Raw genomic sequence first — 13,138 nt, forward strand, 5'->3', positions numbered from 1 at the left:
ATTTTCAGAAGTAACAAGCTACTTCAGTTATCCACAAAACTCTTTACTCAGTTACAAAACAAGACCAAAAGGCAGAGGAAGAAAATAAGGCTGGACACCTTATTTCAATCAATCCTTTTAGTACCTTTCCTCATTGCTGAGGACCAAGGACTCCTGTTCGTTGCTCAAAAATGTAGCTGATTTCACTCAATCACAAAGCAATTACGGATTAATGGAAAAAGTAGGAAAAAATAATACTTTCCGTGATTACCTAAAGTTACTGTAAGAATGTATATCCCTCAATGAATAAAATTATCAAATACAGAATACAATACTTACAGTGGGAACCCAAAAGCATTTCGTTACTCAAGAAATTAAAAGCAGGGATGACTGCATGGCCCCTTCCAGTGACACTCACAATTTCTTCCTCATTATCTAGGACTTGTAGTTTAATGAACACATCTGATTTAGAGGTTTGTACCTGCACTGTAGCAATATGTGACGCTGTGACTTTTACTGAATACCTAAAGAGGAAAAAAATATTATAGCAATATAACCAACTCTGACAGGTCATTCTTTTTTTAGGAAAGCACCTAAATATTGGGCTGACGTGGAAGCGAACACTTAAAATTGAGTTTGTAGTCAACAGTTTTCCTGCAATCAGATGGGCTAAGCTTCCTGTAGTGAAGTTTAGTGCAGTGAATCTATAATCGAAGTAAGTGCTGCTGCAAAAAAAGGGGTGGTCTTGCAATTTCTTTTTTTTTCACTGCCTTATCCAATGTCCAGATTTACATTTTTCCTCCTGATGTACTAGTATTTGTTGAAAAATATGGTTAACCAGATGAGGGAACTGTTTCAATTAAAAAGTAACTGAGCAAAATTAAAAAAGGAAGATTTGCCTTTCAAAAGAGTTATCTCGTTTGATAGCAGCTGCTACTCTGGTGAACTTAAAGACTGGAATTAAAGATTGTAGAATTAGAGTGAGAGAGAATTAGAATGAAATTTAAATAATATCTTTGTTGTAACTCATTACTTTATATATTACTTGCTTTTTGTCCATTAATTTAAGTTTTTAAAAGATTGGCAACAACAGAAGGGAAAAAAGGAAAAAAAAAACACCTCATCAGAGAGAGTTTACAGAATTGAGTGCATTTGTTATATTTCCATGACATGCTTTCTTCATTTATATTGACCTGATCCTCTATCCCAAGAATAATCCATTGCTTTGAAATATTGATATAAATTGTCAGGAATCAAGGCAAAATGTTCTAGAATTAACCTTCAAAATATATACATGCAATCAGCTCTAAGCACGGGGCCTGTTTTAGTGCAGTGTGTAGTCTTTTGTGTAAAAACTTAAGCATACTGATTTTGTCAGGGTCAGTTCTGAACTCAAAGTCAGCTAGAATAACCTGATATTAAGAAATTTTAATCAATTAAAAAAGGATTAATAAAAACTAAATAATCACATTTTTATTAAATATGTTCTCCTAAAAGAATCAGCATGCTAAAATAAAATTTATATAGATTTTTCTGCCAACACTGCAAGATGGAAATTGGTCTGTTGTATCAAAAAGAAAATGTTGTATTTCTGGATTTTATTTAAAGCTTTATCTGAATAGCTGAAAAAAATATATCAAGCTTTATGTCTCCTCCCCACCTGCAAAATCTCAATTTTAATACATATTTAATTCCCAAAAGTACTATGGAATTTCAGTAACATAGGTATAAGTTTTCAAGATAGAGCCTACAGAAATGTAAAATACTGTTATTACAATTTTAAAGTTATCGTTTGTCTACTTCATACCTGTTCTTCACTAAGCAGTGGTAATATTTCAGAAAATAACACTTTCATAAATGAAATTTTAAATTTGGTATTGCACATTGACAGCCCATAAAATTCAGATATTTGCTTTAATACCTTCCCCTTCTAAGGAAGAGGAAATAACATACTTTTCTGTTAGGGATAGCACATATACAAAGCAGAATTTAATCATTCTTCTCTCAATATTTACCTGAACATTACATGCTTGTCATTGGGTATGTAATACTCTTTAATTTCTTTAGTAGAATAGACATTATTTACAGCCTCACGAGAGAGAAACGGGAGTGGACTATGAGAACCGATAAGCCGAAGCCTCCATCTTCCAGCTGCCACAGGTAGGTCACCAGTACGTGCTTCAGCCATAAATGTATATCCTTTCTGAAAGGAGAAAACACGTCATTTTTTACGCAGAAATAACACTACTCAAAATGCACTCTATGACTACATGCAACACACTTTTTGTCCATGTTACACTTATTAAAGTAATAAAAAGTCCTTCATAAGCAAGAAGGACTATATAGTCCTATTACTATAGAATTATATAGATCTATTGTAGTCTAACTTATGAAGCATTTAATATTACAGGAGTTTATATTTGGCAAAAAGTTACATAGCAAGTCAAATCCAATCTTACCTAACTTCAAAGTTGGCTTTATTTTTAAGGGCAGGTACAATCAAATTCCTGAGGTCACTTTCTAACCAAATTATTTGATGATTCTAAGTTGTTTAATAAAGTCTAATTTAACAAATATTAATGAGTTCTTTTTTTTTAAGCATGTGGAGTACTTTATTCTGAAAAGTCTTCTTATAACAGGACTAAAGTTCAGTAAAACATATTTATTCAATGTACTTTCTTGCTTCGTACATCACGCTACTATGCAAATAGCTCCCAAATAAAACACATCTATACATCTCTGGGTTCTGTAATATTACCATTCTTTTTCTTGTAAAACCTTTAGTAATAGTATCAATCGAAGTCTTTTCATTTGGTACAAAATATTTTTTCCCTTTTGTTATCTGACCAAAACTATCTGTGGGAGTGGTGGTGATAGTAGTAGTAGTAATAGATATAACAAAGAAAGAGTTAAAGACTGCATAAGCCAAGAACTTTCACTCCAAGCTCTGAGACAATCACATCAAACCTCTACTCTCCTGGGAAACATCTGGCCTCTATGCCAGATGTCAGAAAGATGTGTGTTGTAAAGTGCTGATGTATTTGAAAACTGCGTAACAATTTTGAGATGATAGATACTTTTAACTCCAAAGTGGCCACAGCTGAAGATAAGGAAACTAATATTTTAGCAATTCATGCACAAGACATTTAGCAAAAGCTAGCAATCCTCACACATATTAAAGCAAAATTAGATAAAGATAAAATGTCAACATGAAAATAACTGCATTCACTGATAAACCAGAGATATAATAATGTCCCTTCACGATGTAGGCAGTGTGAAACTATGGGTGAATGCAATTTGCTGCATTGAGATTTAGATCAGATTCATTCTGCTTCAAAGCTGAGGTTAAATTAATATTGCCCCTACTTTTAATAATGTCATTGTAAGTATAGCATTAAATGTCAGGATATTAATCTTATTTTTATGAAGATGTTGATTTAAGAAAAAAATGTCTAGTATTAGAAAAATCAAATAAAAATTTAATAAAAAATGTAACACACAATTAATAAGCTGGATGCAGACTTATCTGCTCTTTATGAATCCTGAGAAGAGGAATATGGGAAACCAGTATATAATTTAAAAGGTTTCAAAATTTAATTTTATTTTGTATTTGAAAAAAGAAGGCAATATCAATGTGATTACTTGAAAAGCACAGGTAGGAAAAAGGGATATGATGAGTGCAATGGCCAATTGTAGTGTAATAGGGGAACTCAGGATTAAGTCCCTTCTTCAAATTCTCCAAACTAGCCCTACCAACTTGCTATTTCAAACATTAAAATTTCATGTTTCACCCAAGCAATAATACAGATGAAAATTCTTTGAAAGGTTTTCTCTCTTCACAGTCTTCTGCTAAATTTCAGTTAAAAGAAACCAGTATTTATCAGTAAAAACTTTGTTGAAAAATTCTTGTAATAAATAGGGTTGTGATTTCAGGACTACCCAATAATGCAGGGTTGTGACTTCAGGCCTACTGAATATTTAGAATGAAAATAAAAGAAATGATTCATGGTTCCAATTTGTGCAATTGTTAACTGTAAGGCACTTTACACCCTTTAATCACTACAAGGTAATAGCAACCAATCAAAGCCATGATTCAGGAGAACCCACTTCTTTAAATATCTATTTAAGCATATAGTTAAAGTCTCCCCTGTTCCTAACAAGTACACTCGGAAACCAAGAGGGATTTAGCCAGATATTCAAGAGCTTTCTGATGGCATGGTGCACATAAGAAAACACTTTCTGTTGTATACCTATTTATAAAGATAAGGTTATACAATCTTAATGTTCACTACAAATATGCAGAAAATTTAGACTTAAGATTAAAAAATTGTTTGAGTGGGCACTTTCTGAATACTATAAGCAATTAGAAAGCACAATAACTGAATTTTGCAGCTGGTAGGAACACAGAGTAATCATCAGTCACTACTTAGAAATAAATAGATCTAGACACCCCCACCAGATTTATGTCTCTTTCTTAAAAACCTTTGAGAGGTTTCATTACCTACTTAGATATCTTGTTACAATTCAATATCTCTAGAATCAGAAATTGTTGTTTTCTAATATACCACCTAAACTAACTTTTTGGTAAAGTAAGATGATTTCTATATGTCCTTCTATGACTAGTCAAGGAAATAACTGATAGTGTCCTTGCTCAAATAGACTTCTATTTTCTAGACTAAATACATTGTTAGTGATGATTTCTTAATCTCTTATCTTTGTTGGTCAGCTGAAGCTTGAGGAATGATTATCGTTTTTTACAATCTGTTCAAAATACTTGTGAATAATAGAGTAGAATTAAAAAAAAAAAAAAAACAAACCAACAAAACCAACTGTATCCAGCAGTAGAAAAAATTACCATGGAAGAAGAAAATTTAATGCAAAAAAAATCCAAATGTCTAGATTGTAATGTCTGCAGAAAGAAGACAGACATTATTGCTAGTGTGAAGAATTTGTCCTTATTGTCAGTCATTCTGAAATGAACTATAATGTGTTCCAGGAGTGTCTCTGCAGCAGAGAAACAACATCTGTTGATATGATTTCTTTTTAGCTCTGTTGTAAATTGCTGATTCATAGTTTTGAAGCAGAACTCACTGGTAGGTTTATTTTAAAAAAAAAAAAAGACTTTTTTGGTATTAATATGGATATTTAGGAATTCAGGCATACTGTATAATTTCTTGCTTGATGTATTGCATCATTGACTATTTTTTACAAAATACTGTTAAAAAGAAAGGTAACAGATTAAAATAATACCACTGTATTCTGTGTTTCATAATAATTGCATAATGTCTTGTCAAAACATCAATAGAGCTTTCAATAGCTTTTGCAGGTCCACTGAAACATTAACGAACCATCTATAAATAGGAAGAAAAGAAGCTAAATTGTACAGTATAAGCTTATATTCTTACTGAGAAACTCAGTAGCAGTGATTAAGAAATGTAATAAGAACAAGTAGAAAAATACAGCATACCTGCACAACTCCATTTTAATACTCTTAAACCAAAATCACTCTTTACCGATATTAACCACGTTTCATATTTTAAAATGTAAGTCATGAATTTAGAGAATAATAACAAAAACGTCTGCTTTAAGTGGGGACTCTTCAATAAGGAAGGACAGGAATAAAATAAAAAGCTATTTTTGTTAGGTAATGACAGAATCTGAGGCTCTCGTGCTGTACGATGAAAAAAAAATATTATGGAATGTTTCCAGGCGGGGTAGCACACCATAAAACAAGCATTTCCAATATTAAAACCACTGTACTACACAAAGTGTTGTTAAGATCTTATCTGGAATATTGTGTGCAATTTTGGATATCTTCTTTATTCAGGAAAGATATGTTAAATGGGAGGAGGTCTAAGAAAGAATTAGTAAAATCAAGGAAATGAGAAACCTGCCTTACAAGACAGAACTAGACAGTTGCATCCTGCTAAGCAGAACAAATGCTAAGATGAGATCTGAAAAAAGTTTGAAGTTGTGATTGTTCTTTCCACAACCCACCACTTTCCTGAAAAGCAGTAAGTAGTGTTCACCACTGAGATTTCTTTTTGCATCCTGCCGCTTGCCCATTGTTGGATTCCAAACTGAATTCTCCTGTCTGGTGGAATCCACACCCCACCTCTGAGGATCCCAAATTAGTTTTGAGAAGAGCTTGTCTGCAACCCTTCTTTTTAAAGCATATTCCTCCAGCAGTAGCAGTTCTTATCTGTCACATTCAGCTAATATTCACTATAAACACTAGATAAGGCAAGTTCATTCTAGTGCAAAAAAAAAAAGTCTGATGAAATTGGAAGTTACAAAAGAAAGACAAGAAAACTACGACAGTGTTAGACTGTAACTGACATCAATTCCTTGTTATTGACAGATGAGACTGAGAAGGCTAAAATGTGAACCTGTCTTCACTAAAAGGTCAGCTGTGAACATGTGGCTAAAATAGTTAATATTAGGGGTAATATTAAAGAGGTAAGAGGCAGGCCAGCATAGGAAAATAAGTAGTAAATAATTACATAGATAAATTAAAGTTTTGCATTAGCTAGGTCTTACGAACTTCTGAACTTCCTGAAGAATAATTAAATATCAGGTTAAAACAATCACAAAACTTTAAAATTATGTTTGATAACTGATGGAGGACACATAAGGTACTGGAAGACTACAGAACTGCAATGGTGTATTTTTTTACATGGACAAAGGTGTCTAGAAAATTAGCAGTCAGTATAACTCCAAAGGCTGAAAAGATCATGAAATAACTAATAAAATGAACTCCTTGCAACCACCTCAAGATAGCAAAGAGAGAGCAAAAATGAGCTCCTATCAAATCAATCAAGCTTCCTTCTACAGAAAAGCACACTACGGGAATGAAGGAGACACCTGACACTGTCTCTGTGATCATTCTTCTAAGCCTAAGGAAATGCTGTCATAAGGAATAAACTAGAGTTGCTGTTGGACAATCACATCCAGAAAGCACATATTCATGGTGCCTTTTGGAAAAGCGGGATGCAGTCAGTGATCTAACCTGAACCTGATTCCATTCAATATTTTTATTAGTAATGTGGATGGTGGAATGGAGAACACGTATGTTTTATTAGCTGATACCACAAACTATGAAGGATTGTAACTTTAGAGGAAGATAAAATAAGAATTCAAGATTATTTTAAACTAGGGAATTAGTCTGAAAAAATAGGATTAAAATCTGTAGTGAAATACACTATATTTAGTCAAGAATAATAAACTACAGGATTCAGTTCTTCAGGAAAGCACCTAGGGTTACAGAAGTACATGAGTTAATAATGGGTTGCAAAACAGGCAAGCATCACAGCTGGATATATAAGCAGAATTAAAGCCCACAAGGCATGTAAACTAATCGTTCCTTACCTCATCATTTGTCTATGGCCACTAGTTAATCCTTGGTGCAAAGTTCTACTGTGCTCAGTGTTTGTGCATGATAAACAAGAAAAAAACAACAGCAATTGGAAAGACTCCAGAGGAGAGAGTAATCAAGAGTGTAGAACATGTAACTTGCAAGGAAAGACTGAACAAACTGTCTTCTTTAGTCTAAAGGTAAAAAGGCAGGAAGAGGGGAAGCTGTGATAATTATTTAATAATATAGTTATTTTTTAGAATCAATTTACACTAATGCTTCTGAGATACAGGCTTTGAGGGGGAGCATATCTAAAGCCATATTTGGCACCAATGCTGCAATTATCATTAGCACCTGAAGATGCATGTTAATTTAACTATTGTAAGCACAACTTATAAAAGGCTATTCAAACCTCATTCTTAGTTTGGCCCCTGACTCTTGAAGGTTGTTCTGTCAGATGGAGAGCATCAGCAGCAACCATATTGCCATTGAGTAGGACACCACAGGGAAGTTGGATAATATTCCTCCATTTAGCAATAGTAAAAAATATCAAAGAAAATTAAGGCTATTCCTTCACTGCCAAAAGGTTTAGCACAGAAGCAGTTCCAGTGGCAGTCTCTGTTCAAACTTGCTAATAAATAAGGGCACACTTCTAAGTAGAACATCATGACATAGCTGAAAGCATCCACAGAATTTGGGCAATTGTTATTATTTTTAAAATTATACTTTTCACAATGACTCTTTGCATGTACCTTATTTTTGGGATAAACACGAGGTGCCACTTTGAAAAAGACATGTGGCATTTCCTCCAGTGTGTCATTATCAACGACATGAAGTCTACAGGAAGGGATAGTGGTATACACCTTTGGCACTATAAGCATGTCTTCTGGAACAAGAAATATTTCTCTAAAAAAAAAAATCAAATTTTATTAAAATTATTTTCACAAATAAAATTATTTGTGTAACACAAAGTAAAAGTATATATTAGAATTTAAGGAAAATATACTTATGTAAAATTACGTTCTTAAAGCATGTTTGCAAAAAAACACAGTGTATCAATACTACTTCCCCATAAGAGTTATATAGGCCTGTATGAAACTCACCTAAAAACCACAAACCACACATTTGATGGCTGATCAGCATATGTTACAGCATAGTCAACGAAAGAGATCTTATACCACTCATCTTCATAACAAGGGAACTTTTCAATTGACTTACAGTTTCTTTTAAACATTTCTCTGGAAAGCAGAAAAGAAGAAATATAGTTAAATCTAATCAGGAGGGCACATATATCATCTTTACTTTAACTTATGCTAATCATGAAGAACACTGTTTTGTGCATGAATATAAAACAATGATATAGAATGTGTTACTAATATTTCTCTAGTAGCTGTTTACTCTCAAAAAAATAATAAATCAGGTAGGGATCAGCTCTTCTAGAGTTAATGGCTCGTAATGGCTAATACTCACATTCAAATATTTCTATCAGTCAGTCTATCTATGAGTACAACTGCTTCTAATAGCCCAAAATGTTACGGCTTCTAAAAAACTTTTTTTTTTTTGAAAAAAAGTCAGTTAGCATAACTTCCATTTCTTTATATTAAGCTGTCATCTTAAGGCTGTGGCATCATTAGGAGATTAAAAAACCCTTTATTTCCTTTTAAAACTTTTTTGAACAAGGAGTAAAAGCAAAACCAAATAAATTTAAAATGGGAATGAAAGGACATTCCTTTTCACACAGGAAGCGAACCTAAGACTGTAAATTCAGAAGTTTTTTGTAAGGGGGAATAAGCTCGCAGGTGTTACAAAGTTCTGCAAAATTAGAGCTAACCTCACTGGCACCTGACACCATGAATTTTTATTTATCATATGCAGTATCAAAAATTGATGTTCTTCCGGACAAAACAATATGAAGACCAGCATACAAAATTCACTGTTATGTGAACAGCTTGTTGGGTGAAGGGCAAGAAGACAAACAGTTCTCACTCCACCTTTTTGGCTCCTTCCAGTGGTTTTATCTGAAGAGTATGACTGTGAAAATATGCCTACACAGAGGTGAAGGAAATTATATCCTTTTCCCCGCTACTCCCTCTGTCTTGTATTATTGTTTAACAACTTGCTTTCTGCAGTAAGTAAACAATACATCCTTTTTTTGCTATCTTTTAATTGCTCTAATTCGAAGTTTGGTTTACATGGTTTATACAAAGAGGATAGTCTAAAGAAACCTCATAATAACATCCATTTTCAGTGATACCCATCTTCTTTTCTGTGTCAAATACGAATGTGTTCAAGTTGTTCAACTGCAAAAGTTTTATCCACAGAATATGGACAATGCTACTTTGATGTTCTGTTATTCCTATACAGTAAGCAGAATTACAGAAACAATCTCCACATTCATGTTTTTAGCAATGATAATAGCTGACATTGACATTTCATTAAGGTGAGTCACAGAGTGGATGCAAATATTACCGGAAGTAATTTAAAGTAGAACAGTTTGAAATCTTAGTCCATGAAGCTTTGCAAAGGTTCCTTCCACTGCTGATAAACAGCACACACACAGACGAAAAAGGCCCTCAGAAACCTCAGATTTTTAATTCATTGAAAATTATAGTGGGGACAAACATAGATGAGCTTACATGGGATGTATAATGAGAAACAGGTGGCAACCCTAGCACAAACTGAGAGGTTTTTAGGGCATTTTAAACTGATGTTTGTGTTGTAAAATGGTTACTGCTTCTGGCCTCCAGTAAGGACTGGGGTTAGAGAATGGGAAAACTTTTACCCTAAGACTGAACTTCCAAAATTCCTGCATGTTACTTCATTGGCCAAGGGGCTAGCTTGTTATATTAAATGAAAATCTGTCAGCTGTTAGAAAAAATTAAACAAAATCACATTAGCATAATTTTAACACTCAAATGTATCCCCTGGATGATGCCTAAGAATCAGCTCCGTAAGTTTTAAAAGTCTGAAGGTAGGCTAAAAACAGGATCTCATCTTTTGCTGATTTAGAGATGCTGCAAATCTAAACCGAGGTCTAAAATTTGGAACAAGGCTGTGGTTGCAAAGTCCTGATCCCATCAATACACAGAAGTTTTACAGGACTAGAAACACTAAAAAGTGAAATAAAATTATGCCCCATACAAGCATTGCTCAAATTGCTGCTTATAAGGAGTGAGGATTTATACCCACAGCCAGTAATTACTGCCAGTTCTCACTCCTCACCCCTGGCAAAACGGACCTGCTGCTAGATCAGTTGTGTGAACACTTGCAGAGAGATTTTTGAAGGACTTAATGAAAATATGTGATCCTCAAAGAGTGCCATGCTTGCAAACGACTTAAGGAACACTGTTGAAATTAGAGTAGCTATCTTTGCAAAAGCTGTAATTAAATATCAGGGAAAGCATCTACCTAAAAATACATCTACTTTCCTTCAGGCAAGTACTACAAACATAATCCTCTGATGATATAAACTGTGGTTACAATTAAATAGTATAGTTATCTCATTTCTAATGTCAACAAGGATTCCTTAACAGATAGCATGAATCAAAATGATTCTTTAAATCAACGGTTAGCTGTTTAACTAAGGAATCAGTATCAGATTTATACTTATAAAACAGCCTACAGGATATTAAAAATTAAATACAGGAGAAAGGTAATATTCTAGCTCAAGCTGTAGGAAAAAACCTGTAACACACATACCTAAAAATTAGATTTTCTATAGTTTTACTCATGTAGGGTACCAGAATAAAGCATAGCATATCTTCACTAAAAACATCTCATCCCTTCCAACAGAGTTTTGTAATTTTAAAACTAGTAATGCTCTTACCATATTTATTTTGTGAACCAGCTATTTATGGCAATGCTATGGTACTGGTTGCAATAAAAGTTTAATTTATTATGTAATTACCTTAACAGCATTACAGCACACTGTTCAAAATTTAACTCAATTTCAGTCCACAATTCTTGCAAGGTTTCTTTGACGTGAGCATTTTCTTTAGTACCTGGAAATATAAAATAAGTTAGAAAATATAACATCTAACTTTTGTATTGTTCTAAATATACACCTGCCAAATACTTGTGAAAAATGCCTCTCGCACAAGTAAATTGTCTTATGAATCACTAGTTTTTATTTGGAATTTTACAGAAGTCTCACTGAGCTGAAAACTAATTTCTCCTTTGACAGAGGAAATTCCCTTCATCATCACCTTTTCAGCACTCCTATGACTTCAGAAATGATGTGATCAATATTTTCTCTGATTTACAGTTTTTTCACTGTAACATGTTGCAGTGATATAAGGTGATCTCTGTCCTCAGAGAACACGCTGTTTAGCTCCCAGCAGCTTTTATTTGCAGATACTATGAAGGGGTAGGTATGTGCCTAGGCAATCTGTGTAGCAAAAAAGAAAAGAATCGGGCAGCTCCAGTGCGTAATTCAACCCACCCATGTTTGATACCTCTCAGATGACAGGATGTGTTGTCATCTCAAGGTGTCTACTTCTATCCACAGAATACAGGTGAAGACTAGGCAACTAGTTTAGACCTGTTGTCTAACTTTTCAACACTAAAGTTAGGTGAAATCCTTCTTTATTGCATAAGCAATTAGTGACAGAAATGGAGAGGGAAAACTAAAAAAAAAAAAAAGAAGGGGGAGTAATAACACTTTACTGTAATAACAAGTAAGAGGGAAAAATTATAGATAATGGGGGAAAGGAGAAGAATAGTATGACTGAAAAAAACCAAAACCACACTAAAGCACTGTAAAGAAAATACCAGAATTAAAGGTAACAGAGCATGGATAAATTGGAAGTTAAGACAGACCTTATAGACAATGGAAGAAAAGAATTGGGATACTCACACAGTGCTCAAATGACAAAAATCTAAAACCTAAAGTTCAAAAAGAACAGCTTCTGGGCTCTGAGATTTGTAGGAATTAATAATACTAGTGAAAGTTTACAGAAATTCCTAATTTACATAGCACTTCATAAACAAAAATAGAAGGGCACTAGACTACTTAGTAGGAAAGCTTAAGCAAGACTGGGCTACAGGTGATAGTTTGGGAGAGAGGCAGCACCAGATTTACTGATGAGGAGATGAACGTACTAAAGATAGCTTGAAGAGATCATCTGGTGCAGGTAAATATATAGGCAAGAGAACTCCAGCAACAATGGTAATTCAGGAAGGAGCTTTGAGCAGAATGGGGATGACTTACTAAAGAGGGAATATATCTCTCACAATGGAGCAGTTTTCTTTGTCACGATCCTCAGGCATTCATATATTGTGAGGCTAGAAGGAATCATTGTGATCTAACTTTCTGTGTAACAGCCCTGTTAACATATTAATTGCTATTTCATCATATATAAATGACTAATCCTTTTTGACTTTGATGAGTATCTGTTTGATTTTAAAGTTTTCAGCAGTACAACACAAATCTTGGTTTATTCCAATAAATATCCTTTTTAAAAATAAATGCCACTTTTTCTAGTTTGAATGTGTCTGGATTCAACTCAAAATCTTTGAATCCCAGGCTAAAGACATTCTTGTTAAGCCTTTAGATCTCAGACTAAAGACCGTGTTGCTATCAAATTCCTTTTCTTATATGGGTACTTACAGATTATAATGAAATCTTTCTTAATCTTCTTTTTCTTAAATGACAAACTAACAGCCTGCAAGTACAAGGCCCTTCTTTAATCCTAATCCTTACAACTCCACCAGAATTTCTCAGTTTTTACCTATCTTTTTTCTTGGACTGTGGACACTGCAGTCGGACACAATATTCCAGCTGAGATAACAGATTTGCTGAATAAG

The 13,138-nt window shown here is 33.8% G+C and overlaps 1 protein-coding gene across 1 annotated transcript in view; it reads right to left on the minus strand.

The window, feature by feature from the left end:
- The window catches only part of ADGB (androglobin), a 129,602-nt gene that overhangs the window by 29,055 nt on the left and 87,409 nt on the right, over positions 1 to 13,138 (minus strand). The window contains 5 exon segments of the mRNA XM_068409340.1: positions 319 to 503; positions 1,995 to 2,182; positions 8,086 to 8,239; positions 8,437 to 8,571; positions 11,241 to 11,334. Of these exon segments, the coding sequence (XP_068265441.1) occupies positions 319 to 503; positions 1,995 to 2,182; positions 8,086 to 8,239; positions 8,437 to 8,571; positions 11,241 to 11,334 (756 nt within the window).

Source organism: Nyctibius grandis, chromosome 1, assembly GCF_013368605.1.
Source record: "Nyctibius grandis isolate bNycGra1 chromosome 1, bNycGra1.pri, whole genome shotgun sequence".
In the NCBI taxonomy this organism is placed as follows: Eukaryota; Metazoa; Chordata; class Aves; order Nyctibiiformes; family Nyctibiidae; genus Nyctibius; species Nyctibius grandis.